The sequence below is a fragment of the Lithobates pipiens genome, unplaced genomic scaffold (assembly GCF_037356315.1).
Source record: "Lithobates pipiens isolate NorthernLeopardFrog02 unplaced genomic scaffold, aLitPip1_a1.2 Scaffold_30, whole genome shotgun sequence".
Classification (NCBI taxonomy): domain Eukaryota; kingdom Metazoa; phylum Chordata; class Amphibia; order Anura; family Ranidae; genus Lithobates; species Lithobates pipiens.
This window is the reverse complement of record NW_027507791.1, coordinates 96,111,382-96,126,645: the sequence shown is the minus strand read 5'-3', so window position 1 is coordinate 96,126,645 and position 15,264 is coordinate 96,111,382. Positions and strand designations below refer to the sequence as shown.

The 15,264-nt window shown below is 40.2% G+C and overlaps 1 protein-coding gene across 1 annotated transcript in view; it reads right to left on the bottom strand.

Annotated features, from left to right (window-relative positions):
- The window catches only part of RAB15 (RAB15, member RAS oncogene family), a 119,022-nt gene that overhangs the window by 31,371 nt on the left and 72,387 nt on the right, over window positions 1-15,264 (bottom strand). Inside the window, exons 4-5 of the mRNA XM_077464655.1 lie at window positions 13,415-13,492; window positions 9,488-9,577 (exon numbers count right to left, since the gene is read on the bottom strand). Of these exons, the coding sequence (XP_077320781.1) occupies window positions 9,488-9,577; window positions 13,415-13,492 (168 nt within the window). The remainder of the gene's footprint in view (window positions 1-9,487; window positions 9,578-13,414; window positions 13,493-15,264) is intronic.

Here is a 15,264-nt window from a genome sequence, read left to right as displayed (position 1 = left end):
CCCCCGGTGGTTTATGCTATAACGTGCTAGTATGCACCGCATATTAGCACATTATGACAGACTTAACTATAAAACAATTCCCTCCAGCACTGCGCTCTCAGTGCTCCTGCTGGTCCCAGACACCACCATCAGCAATAGCTGATTTTGTCATTTTATTTTTTTAATGGGCTATTACTTTTATCTTGTAATTTGTGGCCACAGTTCTTTTTTTAGGATTTCTTCTGATGAAAACAAATATCTTCATGAATTATGCAGGCTAAAACTACTGGTCATAAAGACTATAGTAAGCCTATGCTACCTGCATGGCTGGAACCCAACATAGGATTTTTCCTTTTTGGTAACTTTGGAAACCACAGTATAGTCCAGTGATGGCGAACCTTGGCACCCCAGATGTTTTGGAACTACATTTCCCATGATGCTCAACTACATTGCAGAATGCATAAGCATCATGGGAAATATAGTTCCAAAACATCTGGGGTGCCAAGGTTTGCCATTACTGGTATAGTCCATTGCTTAGGACAGCCTTTCTCAACCTTTTTACTACGGAGAAAGTCTTGAAATAATTTTCAGCTTTCACTGAACCCTCACTAAAATCTATAAAATCAAGAGTTCACTGTACATTTGTACAATAAGCAAGTTGTGGTTGTTATCATAAGTAAAAGAATGTGGGGTCAGAGTCAAAGGCTCTGCCAAGTAATGTTGGTGCTGGAACTATGCAGGCAACTATAGGCAGTAGATTAACCACTTGGGTACCGCGCTATTACAAAATGACGGCAACAGCGCGGACCCACATTTCCGGGACGACGTCTATTGACGTCGTCCCGGATACGAGCGGCCTGCGCGCCCCCTGAGGGGCGCGCGCGACGCGCTCTGTGATCGGCGAGTCCGTGAGACTCGCCTGATCACCGATCCGTGTAAGGGGTCGATCCCGACCCCTTATCACGTGATCAGCTGTCAGCCAATGACAGCTGATCATGTGATAAAACGGAGCCGGTAATCGGCTAGTATTCCTCCTCGCGCTGACAGCGCGAGGAGAAAAAAAAAAAGCCGATCGCCGGCGGCCGTGTTCGGGACATCAGTCCCGATCACGGCCAGCAATTTAAGCGGACACCTGCCCCCTGCCAGTGCCCACCTGCCACCCGCAGTGCCATCCTGAAATAAAGTAAGTGCCCCCCTGTCAGTGCCACCCAGCAGTGCCCATAGTGCCCACAGTGCCACCCAGCAGTGCCCACAGTGCCACCCACAGTGCCACCCAGCAGTGCCACCCACAGTGCCACCCAAAATCTGCCTCAAAGGTGCTGCACCCCAGTGCCGCCCATCAGTGCCCAGCAGTGCCGTCCATCAGTGCCCAGCAGTGCCGCCCATCAGTGCCCAGCAGTGCCTCCTATCAGAGCCACCTATCAGTGCCACCTATCAGTGCCCATCAGTCCCATCTATCTGTGGTACCTATCAGTGCCCATCCGTGCCACCCATCCGTGCCACTTATCCGTGCCACCCATCCGTGCCATCTTATCTGTGCCCATCTTTGCCCATCAGTGCCGCCTTATCTGTGCCCATCGGTGCCGCCTTATCTGTGCCTATTAGTGCCGCCTTAACTATGCCTATCAGTGCCCACCAGTGCAGCCTATCAGTGCCCACCAATGCAGCCCATCAGTGCCCACCAATGCAGCCCATCAGTGCCCACCAATGCAGCCTATCAGTGCCGCCTAATCAGCGCACTTCAATGAAGGAGAAAAATGACCCGTTTGCAAAATTTTATAACAAACTATTAAAACATGATTTTTTTTTTTTTTTTGCATCTTTTTTTGTTTGTTTAGCAAAAAATAAAACTCCGAGCTGTAACTAAATACCACCAAAAGAAAGCTCTATTTGTGGGAAAAAAATGATAAAAATTTCATTTGGGTACAGTGTTGTATGACCGCGTAATTGTCACTCAAAGTGCATCAGCGCTGAAAGCTGAAAATTGGTCTGGGACTGAGGGGGGTTTAAGTGCCCAGTAAGCAAGTGGTTAAACACTTCAGCTCCGGAAGGTTTTATCCCCTTCCTGACCAGGCCGATTTTTGTGATATGGCACTGCGTTGCTTTAACTGACAATTGCACGGTAGTACGACCCCCCAATAAAATTCACCTCTGCGTTTTTGATCTGAAAAGATCACCTCTGCATTTTTTTTTGCTCTGTAAACAAAAATAGACCAACAATTTTGAAAAAAAAAACAATATTTCTTTACTTTCTGCTATAAAATGCACCCAAAAAATGTTGAATTTCTTCATCAATTTAGGCCAATATGTATTCCGGTACATATTTTTGGTAAAAAAAAAATCCCAATAAACTTACATTGATTGGTTTGCACAAAAGTTATAGCGTCTACAAACTATGGATTATTTTTATGGACTTTTTTTTTTATTGTTTTTACTAGCAATGGCAGCGATCAGCAATTTTTAATGGGACTGTGACATTGTGGCAGACAAATATAACACCAAGTGACACTTCTTGGGGACCAGTGACAGCAATACAGCAATCAGTGCTAAAAAAAAAATACACTGATATGTATAAATGACACTGGCAGGGAAGGGGTTAACACCAGGGGCGATCAAGGGGTTAAGTGTTCTCTATAAATGATTTCTAACCTGTGGGGGAGAGAATGCACTGGATTAAAAGAGATCCGTGTTTCTGCTTAGCAGACACACAAGATCTCTCTTTTACTCCCTGACAGAACAGCGATCTGCCTTGTTTTTATAGACAGACCTCCATTCTACCTTTCTTTCAAACAATTGGTGGGTCCCGATTGGCCAATGGCAGTGGGAGCAGCATTCCAGTGGCATGAATCCCAGATCGCATGCACAAAATGACGTACAGGCACGTGATTTTGCGCAGCCGGGTTGCCCTGCCGCAGTATATATGTGGTGGGCGGTCTGGAAGCGGTTAGTCTGCCACTGCTCAAGGAACCCTTAGCAACTTCTGGAGGAACCCTGTTTCATGAAATCATGGTTGAGTAAGGCATGCTTCAGAAATCACTAATTTTCTATTCCAAACAAATGACACACAGACATATAGAAAAGCACAGATTAAAAAAAATCCCGGTGTTTAGATATACTAATTGCATGGATGAATGCCTGATTATCAGTTGACATTGATTTTTATTACTTAGCTTTTCTGGACCAGTGATTTAGACCTACTCTTCCTTGGGCTCATGTTATTATGTCTTTTTTTTTTTACAGAAAAGCCCTGGCAAAACATAGAAGTTTCCTTACCAAGATGAATGAAATACAGTTTTCGCTATTATTAAAGTAATTGTAAAGGTTTTTTTGTTTTTTTCTTTTAAAATAGCAAACATGTTATAATTACCTGATCTGTGGAATGGCTTTGTATAGAGCAGCCCTGATCCTCCTTTTCTATGGTCCCCCGCCAACGCTTCTGCCTTCTCCTGCCTTCTGAGTGTCCCCAATGCCAGCCACTTGCTTAAATGGCTGGGCCACAATGACACCACTCATGCACATGGAAGTCACTTTATCACGGCACAGAGCTGGTGCCATAAATGTGGCCTGAACTGGGCATGCATTGCTCATTGCTTAATGGTTCATTGCTATTTCAAGGCTTATTTCTTTTAAACTTGACAGGAATAATTAAAAATCACCATATGTAACAAGCCTTATAATATAATCCTTTCATAAATCTGAGTTATCTGTATAAATCTTGCAGAATTATAGGCTCAATTCACAAAGCTAGCATTAAGCATCCTTAAAAAAAAAAGGAACAGCTATTTTCAGCCCAAAGAGATGTGAAAATTACAGTCATTTGGATGAATTGAAGATTCTTATCCTTTTGTTAAAGCTTTGTGAATTGAGCCTTATATGTGCTGCATGATACCATCTGATTATTGTTACTAATGGACAATTGCAGAAAACAATGTATTTGCTTATCATTTAAATCTGCAGGTATATAGACATCAATTAAATAATTTACCTGAATTTGTGGTGAAAACAGACTCCTCAAATCTCTTGCACATCAGCACTAAAGCTGGCCATACACTAAAAGACTTTGGGGTTGAAAGCCAAATAGACTGTGCACTTTGCAAAGTGTAGTTGCCCTCTGCAAGTGTAGTTGCTCCAAAGCTTAGTAAATGAGGTAAGGCTTCAATTTGCAAAGAGCACTCAATCACTTGCAGGAAAGATATATTTTTTTTAAAAATAGCATTTTTGCTTGCACATGATTGGATAATGGAAGTCAGCAGAGCTTCTGCTTATTTACTAAGCTCTGGCGCAACTGCACTTGCAAAGTGTACTGTCTTTTTGCCTTTAGTAAATCAATCCCTTGTAAGTTTTTCATTTTAAGAAAAGTTGCTTAATATTCTAATTATTAGTGGGGGGTCACATCAACATTCATTTTTGACCATAGTGATGCGAAAATGTTTTGAATGTAAAGTGCTAGATATTTCTTGAGCGTAAAGAAACTTACACTAGAAAAAACTAAAGCTGACCTTACACTAGTAGAATTAGGTTTACATTTTTAAAGAAAGGTCAGTTTTCTAATTGTTAGTGGGTCAAATCAACGTTCATTTTTTAATGCAGTGATGAGAAAACTCAAAGGAGTGGGATGGAAACATTTTTTCAAACTAACCAACTAACAGTGTATGTGGTTTTCATTCAGGAATTTACATTCATTCCAAAATCAAATGTTAAAAAGCAAACAAATATTTGAAGCACTTTCAAACAACATTTGTCAAATTATCAAACATACTGAGAATATTTTGCATGTGTATGGCTAGCTGCTTACTAGGAGCTAATCAGCACATTGTGAGTGTGTTCTTAAAGCCTAATGGCGCGTACAGATGATCGGAATTCTCGTCAGAAAAAGCTCTGATGGTTTTCCCAACGGAATTCCGACAGAATTACACTCAAACTATCTTGCCTACACGCGGTCACACCAAATTCGGACCGCCAAGAACACGGTGATGTACAACACGTACGATGGGACTAGAAAAAGGAAGTTCAATACCCAGTAGCAAATAGCTTCCATCTAGTAGTTGAATCTGAGCATGCATGAGTTTTGGCATGTCGGAATTGCATACACACGATCGGAATTTCCGATAGAAAGTTTTACCGTCAGGAAAATTGAGAACATGCTATCAATTTTTTGCTGGCGGAAATTCGGACAGCTAAATTCTGATGGAGCGTACACACTGTCGCATTTTCCGAAAAGCTCTCATCAGTCTTTTGCTGGCTGAAATTCCGATCGTGTGTACACGGCATTACTCCAACCAAAACATTTTATTTTGGACATATTGCGCCAAAGTTAGAGATTTTTTCATGTTTAAGGTTTAATTCAGCTTTAAGTGTTATGCGTGACCATGTCACATTGCTAGGAAAATCATTCTGAAAGTATCAATCCTTTCTTTAATTTTGTCCCAAAAGATATATTCACTGGTAATGTCTCGCCAGTCCTAAAACTATTGCAGGAAATTCCCAAAACTGAGAACAAAACCATTGACAAACAGAACATACTAGTTTAGAAAACATAGTTAATTTGTATTTATCACAAAAGCAGGTGGGAATTGGTGCAAATCTGTTATTCATTACTATTCTAGATCTGGATGACGTTTATTTTGGATTACCAGAATTGCAAAAAATTACAATATTACTCTTTTTTTTGCAATTTTAAGTCTTATTTTGAACACCAAGATGCATCATATGTAGATATATATACCATTTACCCATTTTCTATTTTGTTTTACAGGCATACATAAGACTAACATTAATGTACATGAACCATAAACAGAGAAATATAGAACTTACTTCAACTTCTCAAAAAATAAAATAAATACAAATCAATATAAAATAATAAAAGTGCACATAGGTTTGGTATTATATTAAAATGAATGTGTATCTAGAGTGCAGCAGGGAAGATTTGAAATCACAGTATCATCTAGCAGTAAAAGGAGGAGGTCTCAGATATAGGTATAGTTCTCACCAGGAACACCTTTAAAGCAAAACCATGGCTGTATAACAGCTAACATATACACACTTACTATGCGTTAAACGCTCCTCCAGGTTTTAGGATGTCTGAACACCCTTTCAGTACAGGGCTCAGACATGCAGTCATCTTTTTGGTTGCCTTCCCTGTCTGCCCACTCCCTTCTCCTGAGTTTATTGGTTACCCAAAACAATGATGGGCTAATAACATGGGTCATGAGGTGGCAAAAGGTGGACAGAGGTGCCATAGTATTGGGAGTCCATGGGTCGCTTGGCCTAGTATTAGGGACACATGGAGCTCTCTAATCAGGAGGCCTTGACTACAGAGCAAGAGGCATTTTTTTATAGTTTTGTTACTGCTGTAAGTTAACTATAAATTCTATTATTTTAGATAATTTTAGCACTTCACAGCATGTTCTTTATGTTTAGCTCTTTTACACACCATACACAATTAATAAGACATAAATAAAAAGTTGCTTCCTGTACAGATTGCTTTAAAACTACCTGAGGCCTTTGTGAACAAGGCGGGAAACCTGCACTGAGATGGTGCGCCTTGGGGCCTCCTTCTGACCCAAAACAAGTATGCGGGTCAGAAAAAGTCAGAACAGCTAATCTGCATGCCTGATCCGGTTGGTGACTCCAAGTACTGAAGCAGTTGGATTAGAACAGTACAGGTTTCCTTTCGATCTGTGAAGTGAGAAGAGCAATGAGCCAATCAAAATATGACAGCAGATAGAAGAGAGTGATTTGTATACAAAGCAGTATACAGACCCCACCACCACTACCCAGTCTGCCACATTGCAGTTTTACATTTGTGACAGTTATAGAAGATTGCAGTTTTATAAGGAGCACCTTATATTTTTTGTACACACTTTTAATATTCCATTGGGATTCATTTCTCCATTTGGACTGTTGCATGAATTTTAAGAATTCTGGGACTATTGATTTCTCACTTTTTGATATTGTTTATTGATGTTTTCATTAATTATGCTTTTTAAATATCTGTATTATAATATGTAAAGCACTCCACACTTTATTAGAGAGCACAACACATTTTTCTTTGAATTTAGTATGTATATTTTTATGTGAGGTATAGTGTGTGCGGCCATCTTTATTAAACTTATATTGTTTTACTTGGGTAGCTATTTGGATGGAATACACTTAGCGCAGAACACAAATTTATATTTGTATAAATTAAAAATTGACTAATTCTAAAAGTGGTTGTATCAGGCAGAATAGGCATATTTTGTAGTCTGGTGTTCTGGAAAAGAAGCCTGATGTTTTAAACTTTCAGGTAGCCTGTTGATACATCAGGCAAGAGAAATTATATAGTGTTATCTGGATAATGGGCTAATGTGGAACTTTCACTGACACAGACCTGAAATAAAAAAAATCTGAGTGAGGTCAGAACTGATCCACATACTTGTTCCAAATCAGTGCTATTGGATTAGAACCGCAGCCAGGCAAATAAATATATTTAGAAAAAAAGGTCACCATAGTCTCTCAATACAGGTTTCCTTTAAGTTAGAAGATCATCTGAATTATCTTTTAAAAGACATTTCAATAAAAATTATTGCGTCTCATGGCTGGATCTTTGGGGGTGCTGGGGTGGGCTATGCCCCCCCAGATTTTAGTTGTGCCCTCCCAAAGCCAACCACCCCCTACTCAACCATTAATGCTCTGCATACAGCTGCACTTCCCCTCTTTGCAGCTTTGTAAAAGTACTGCCCATCTGCATTGATGATCGGATCAGCAGAGGGCCCATGATGCCAGGGAAAGTGCCTGTACCACTATCCTGTTGTCTAATTAGTTTACATTGTCCCTCAGGACTTTAAATATCTCCCGAGGCAGTCGGAGTTGGTGTGTCTGGGGGTGTGTCTGCCTTCTCTACTCCTCCCGAAAACTCCTTCAATCAGGCTAATCCCGAAGTTGAAGAAGGGGAAAGGGGACAAGTGGACACAGTAGCCATGGGATAAGTAACTGAGGACACTATCACATTGTCACTGTCAGCCCTAAACTGCCACTATACTTCCCTAACCTGCCACTATACTGCTCTAATCTGCCACTATGCTGCCCTAATCTGTTACTTTATCATCCTAACCTGTCACTATACTGCCCTATATGAGGGAGGCGTAAGAGCAGTAATATCTTTTTCAGGGAAATAAATAACCGTCAGTTGAAAAATATCCAACATGCCAAATTCAGATGCCCCTCCCAAGACTGATTGGCTGCGGAGGTCTGGTGCCAACACACATTGGAATCCATTTGTGCCCATGTCTACGGGGTCCTTTCATCTTCCAGATTCCAGATAATGGGGACCTTTGTGCTGTAATCTTATAATGTTTTCTTTGAGAACACCAGTGTAAACCAATCTTATTACCTTGAATGAAATTAGTTGGTTATGATTGTTACTGCTGTACTTAGAGCAACAAAATATTTGCTCTGGGCCAAACAAAATGAGTCCATTTTGTGATTAGCACCTCTAGAGATGCTACGTTCGCATGCATGAGCACAGTAATAATTTAATAAACAAAATATGAGATATATGTACCTATGTTTCATTACATAGCGAATGGATGATATTTTCAGAATAAAGCCAATGGTTTCTATCATCCACTTTAGTTCACCAGGGGAGAATTCAATATGTTTCTGCTCTTGTCAGCTATAAAATGCACAGCAGTGAAGTTGGTGCACATTTTGTCCCTTGTGAAAGATGGGAGGTGGTTGCTATAGGAACCAATCCACCAATATAAGAATTTCAAGGATGCTCCTGGAGCATCTCCATTCACACAGATTAACTGTTTCACTGCTTAACCACTGTAATTAAAATGAATAATTACTAAGAATGGTTGAAAGAAGGCTGACTGTGCCATTGTGTCCCTGGCAATGAAAACAAGTACAACTAGGAAATGTGATTTTGGGCAAATAGATCAGTCACATTATAGTAGCATGTGATGTGTAAAAGCAAGCTTTGGAAGCAGCCCTGTGTCTACTGAAGATAAATGTATGATATGTGAAAGGTAAAAATATAAAACAGATTCAAAAATACTTTTTTGTAAAGGAAATTTACCCTAAAACTATATGTTTTTATCGAAAAAACAAAACTATAACGCGTTATTTGTCAAACATTTACAGCAAGTTCAGTGGCTGCAATATTGTTGGTCATTGGCAGCACAATAGCTAAAGGGTATGCACTCTCGTTGGGTCCTGGGTTCAACTGCTAAACTCAGCTATCCAGGGAAATATCTGCATGAAGTTGTATTATCTCCTTGTGTTTATACTGTTTTTTGTATAGTTTCCTCCCACAGTCTGAAAAAATTCAAATAGGTAAATTGGCTTCCTACCAAACTTTCCCTGCTGCATATGAATGTGATGGGGACATTAGATTGTGAGCAGCTTCAGGGGATAAGACCTACATGAATTGTTCTAGGTACCCTATAGAGGATTGTGTAATATATCAGCGTTGTAATAATACTGGAAATAATATAGATTTTATTTGCATTTCATGCAAACTTACCTTCATCCCCTGGCTCTTTCCAACTTGTCTTTTCTGTTCCTCATCGGCTTTGTTCCCTATCAAAATCTTCTGCACTCCATCCGGTGCATACTAAAAACATAATGTATATGTATTAATATCAAAATCACTTAAACGTGCTATTAAAAAAAAGTCCAAATGTATTAGCATAGGTTATTTCAGGGAACAGACAACCCAAAATCGGTATTTCAGTCATGTGTTGAGGCCAGTCAGCCACCAATGTCATCAATACCAGTGAGGTGAGGCCTTCCTACAGGAGCCGGCAGCTCTGTCATTTAGAGAAGTTCACTCCTCCTACTGTGGTCTTCATAGTGTAAAAATGGTGATAAATCCCACACAAATAGTTGGGGCCTCTTGTAACAGTAATGGTAAATAGTGGGTGAGGCCAAATGACACTTTAATGGGAGAGGCTTAAAAGATAGGTCTGGAGTTTAGAGTAAGATACAAATGAATACTGTTTTATAGGCTATAGCAGTGATGGCGAACCTTGGCACCCCAGATGTTTTGGAACTACATTTCCCATGAGGCTCAAGTACACTGCAGAGTGCATGAGCACTGTGGGAAATGTAGTTCCAAAACATCTGGGGTACCAAGGTTTGCCATCACTGGGCTATAGGCTAGACTCCCCCTCTCTTAGCCCAATAGCACCAAGACTTTATTTTTGCTCAAGTGGCTACACTATTTCCTGCCACCATCCTTACACCATTACCCCAGGCATTATCCTCCCCTTACCCTGATACCCCTTCTACACCTCCTGCTGCCTGTTCACCTAAATCCAGTTGAAAGGGACACTGGCCCCTAACGCAGTGGCAGCACAAATGCAGTTTGGGACATTACCCTTCTCTCCCTTCTGAACGCAGATATCAGGTGTCAAAAAAAAAAAACATTCTGTATCTGTAGCCAATTAGGGAAGGAAACATGGCAATATCAGAACTTCCCAACAAGAAGCTATTACGCTCACTGTGCACACTGCATCATGCTTATGGACATTACAGGGATTGCACGTATTCTCACAATGACCCTGCAACAGCATAACAATCTGGTATTACAGGTCAGTTTTCAAGTATAGTTATAAATTTAGAGCTTGGTCCTTGATCTCTGTTTGCAAGCAGCTAGAATGCAGATGTCAAGGGTCTGGTTAGAGCCATGATGTCTCTTTGATTGGTCACACCAAGCAGCAGGAGACCACAGTGAGGGGATGAAGGTCATCACCTAATTGTGATCAACAGGTCATGTGATCACTCCAAGCCTATATGCAGTGGGACTATGGAGAACAAATGTAGTCACCCTCTAACAGGAAGTCAGATCACAGCAACAAAAAAAGAAATTCAGAGATTTGAAGAAAGCTGAGTGCAATAGAAGGTACTTTTTGAGTTAACCATATATACCTAAATACATTTTTTTCTTTTTTTGTGTCACTTTAAGGTTCAGCATTATAGACAAAACCCTAATTAGTCTAGAAATACAGTATCTCACAAAAGTGATTACACCCCTCACATTTTTGTAAATACTGTATATTATTCTATCTTTTCATGTTACAACACTGAAGAAATAACACTCTAAACTGCTGGCAACTAAAGTGAGTACACCCCTAAGTGAAAATGTCCTAATTGGGCCCAATTAGCCATTTTTCCTCTCTGGTGTCATGTGACTCGCTAGCGTTAGAAGTTCTCATGTGTGAATGGAGAGCAGGTGTGTTAAATTGCTGTGTTATCGCTCCCACTCTCTCATACTGGTCACTGGAAGTTCAACATGGCACCTCATGGCAAAGAACTCTGAGGATCAGAAAAAAAGAATTGTTGCTCTAAATAAAGATGGCCTAGGCTATAAGAAGCTTGGCAAGACCTGAAACTGAGCTGCAGCACGGTGGCCAAGACCATACAGCAGTTTAACAGGACAGGTTTCACTCAGAACACTCAGTTTCACTCAGAACAGGCCTCACCGTGGTTGACCAAAGAAGTTGAGTGCATGCGCACAGCATCATATCCAGAGGTTGTCTTTGGGGAATAGATGTAGGAGTGCTCCCAGAATTGCTGCAGAGGTTGAAGGGGTGGGGGGGGTGGGGGGTGGTCAGCCTGTCAGTGTTCAGACCATGCATCATACTGGTCTGCATGGCTGTTGTCCCAGAAGGAAGCATTTTCTAAAGATGATCCACAAGAAAGCCCACAGACAGTTTGCTGAAGACAAGCATACTAATAATATGGATTACAGAAACCATGTCCTGTGGTCTGATGAGACCAAGATAAACTTATTTGATTCAGATGGTGTCAAGCATGTTTGGCGGCAACCAGGTGAGGACTACAAAGACAAGTATGTCTTGCTTACAGTTAAGCATGGTAGTGGGAGTGTCATGGTCTGGGGCTGCATGAATACTGCCAGCACTGGGGAGCTACAGTTCACTGAGGGAACCATGAATGCCAACATGTCTAGGCCATTCCAACACATTTACATGTTTCCCCTTAAACCACTCAAGTGTTGTTTTGCAGTGTATTTGGGGTCATTGTCCTGCTGAAAGTTGAACCTCCCTCCGTCCTAGCCTTAAATCACACACAGAGTGGTATAGGTTTTGCTCAAGAATATCCCTGTATTTAGCACCATCCATCTTTCCTTCAACACTGACCAGTTTTCCAGTCCCGAGTGCTGAGTGCTCCACAGCATGATGCTGCCACCACCATGTTTCACTGTGGATGGTGTTCTTTAGGTGATGTGATGTTGGGTTTGCGCCAGTCATAGTGTTTTCTTTGGCAAAAAAGTTCATCAGACCAGAGCACTTTCCTCCATGGTGGAGGACTGGTGCTCCATTTGGGGGGGGGGGGGGGGCAAACCTCCCAGAGCACCCCCCCCCCCCAGTGCCCTGAGCCCACCCTTTTTGAAGCCGTCTAGAGCCTCTGGCTCTAATCACCTGCTTCAAAAAAACAAACCCCATTGAAATCCATGCATCTGGAGATTAGGGGCCGGGCGCATGCATTAGGGGGCGGTGCTCCTGCGCCCCTTATGGAGCAGCTGTCACTGGTTTGGACACTTTTTTGGTGCTGCATATTTCAAATTTTACATATGATATATTTCTCTGCTGCTTCATTCCTTCTGACAAGTTTAACTGACACCAAAAAAAAATTGGTGACAGGGAAGAGCACAGTCTGTGATTGACAGCCTCAGCTCTGTTTCTGTGTGCTGTATGAACAGGGCGGGGGGTTCCCTTTCCTCTAATCAGCTCTCAGAGCTCTTCTCACTGATGTAACTTCAGCTCTCCACCCCCTGCTTTTCAGAGCTGAGAGATCCTGTGTACATTCTGCACTTTGAATGTATGTAGGGGAAAGGGGGCAGTGGATAGACATGTACAACTTATGTAAGAGGATTTGTTTCATTACTGTGCATCACCTGAAGCCAAGCACATCACTATGTATATGTAGGGGTTTACAACCACTTTAACAAGTATACATTGTGTATTGTACTTGTGTCTTCAAAATTGCATTGTATTTGTGTGTGTGGACATATTATCAATATAGGTTTGACAAATATTCTAGAAGCATAGTAGGATGTAAAAAAAAAAAAATGGATACTGTGCTTTTAATTATTTAGGAACTATATTCGTTGAAAAAAACTTGGCTTTTAATTGATGCTGAAATGTATACTTAATGTATTTGGTCATCATATTTGGTTGATAGATAGGCTAGCAGTACCACAATAATTTATAAAACTGGATAAAAAACATGTCTGCTTAACCTATATATATATATATATATATATATATTATATATATATACCAATAAACTGAATTTCAGATGTTTATAGTTTAGTTCAGAGAAAAAAAAAAGTAAGTTGTTCCATTACTTTAAGCAAAGGATATGTATATTTTCCCTGTTTTAATAAATTAATTTGGGTGATTAAAGTAAATGATAAAATAAATACCTCATCTACATCACTGGCCCATTTCATTATATGCTGGTAGGAACGCTCACTTGTTATGTCGTACACTAAAAATATTCCCTAAAACAAAGCAAAAATAGAATTAGAAAATAGAATTAGTGACACAAAATTAAAGCATTAAATATTTTACAAGTCTCCCTGATTAAAAAATAAATAAAAAATCTCCCAGGAATGACTGTTTGGCCCTGGCTATGTCTCCAGTCCCTTAATATACCTGGGAGTAATAAAATGCATCAAAATGTAAGTTAAAAAAAAAAATTAATTTGACATATCACTTTCTCATATTTAAATATCAGCATGCAAAACTGCATGCACCAAGAATTTTAAAGTAATTAAAAAGGAAAACATTTGTTTTGTTAATTTTGAAAAGACTTTATTTTAACAATTAAATGAACAATAACTTACAAGAGACTATTACTTTACCAGCAGAACACATTTAGGCAATAAATGACAATAAACAGAAAATGACAAAAGCTCCCATGGCGTGTCTACATTTTAGTAGCTGTGCCAGTTTCTCACAACACAGACAAGTCATGGTTCTGGAGCTGACAAATGTTGGCTTGAGAAGGTGGAGGGAGCATTTGTGCTGATAGATTTTGCTAGTAGGGAAACACTGGGGCTATCGTTGGGCAACGCTGGAATGGCATGAGAACATAGCAGCTTATGTGGCAATATTGACAGCCTGCATTGCGTGAGACAGCCTGTGCAAAGTCCACATTTCTCACATACAGGCAGGACTTTGCTCGTACAGTAATGCCTGTCAATACAGTCATATTAGCTGCCAAGGTCCCAACTGGTGTTGGCATTACCTAACAATAGCCCTAGCATTTCAGCGTCTGCCTTCCCACCAGCATTAGCTCTCAATGACCCAGTTGACAGAGTTTTTTTTTTAGTTGCCAATGGTGACCAGGAATTTTCCATCCCAGGTTATATTAGACATAGTCCTGACCATTTATTTTTTTCCACTGTAGTCAAAGCAATGCTGCATGGCCAAAGCTGTGATTGGCTAGTAAAGGAACAGCAGATTATTTCTGTGCTTTCTCCTCCACTCAGAAAACTCTTGATTGACTAACGGAACTGCTCCTTTCTCACCTAGTCTGTATGCTGAAGTGCAGGGCATTACAGGAGGCTGATGCAAACACAGGTCGAGTTACCATTTCAAAATACAGTAAAACCTTGGATTGTGAGCATAATTTGTTCCAGAAACATGCTTGTAATCCAAAGCACTTGTATATCAAAGTGAATTTCCCCATAAGAAATAATGGAAACTCAAGTGATTCATTCTACAACTATTTATTCATAGGTCCTTCAGTTTATAGTCCATATAAAACGATTATAGTAATGTGATAGGTTGTGTAACCATACAATGTCCATACACAAATGAAAGCCTCCACAAGGGGATTAGAAGCAAAATCCAGCAGGAGCTACAGAGTATAAAAGAGAAGAGAGGCGCCTCTAAGTGTAGCAATATATTGCTAAATGTTGTACCTTCATTAAATGTAACCATATTGCTACACTTAGAGGTACCTCTCTTCTCTTTTATACTTAGTTGTGACATGACGCTACTTTTATATCAAGACATCGCTTGTATATCAAGTCAAAATTTTGCTCGTCTTGCAAAACACTCTCAAATCAAGGTTTTACTTTACAAATACACATTAGTAAATGCAAACATTGAATAAATTAGTTATTTTCTTATATCTGTGTATGCTTTACACATTAAAATTACACCCATTCTGGCAAATCTTTACATTACATAGTTTATGGTAAATTTTGTTGATCTGACCGATTAAAATCTCAAATGGATCGGAAGCACAACTAACTGTTTGGAG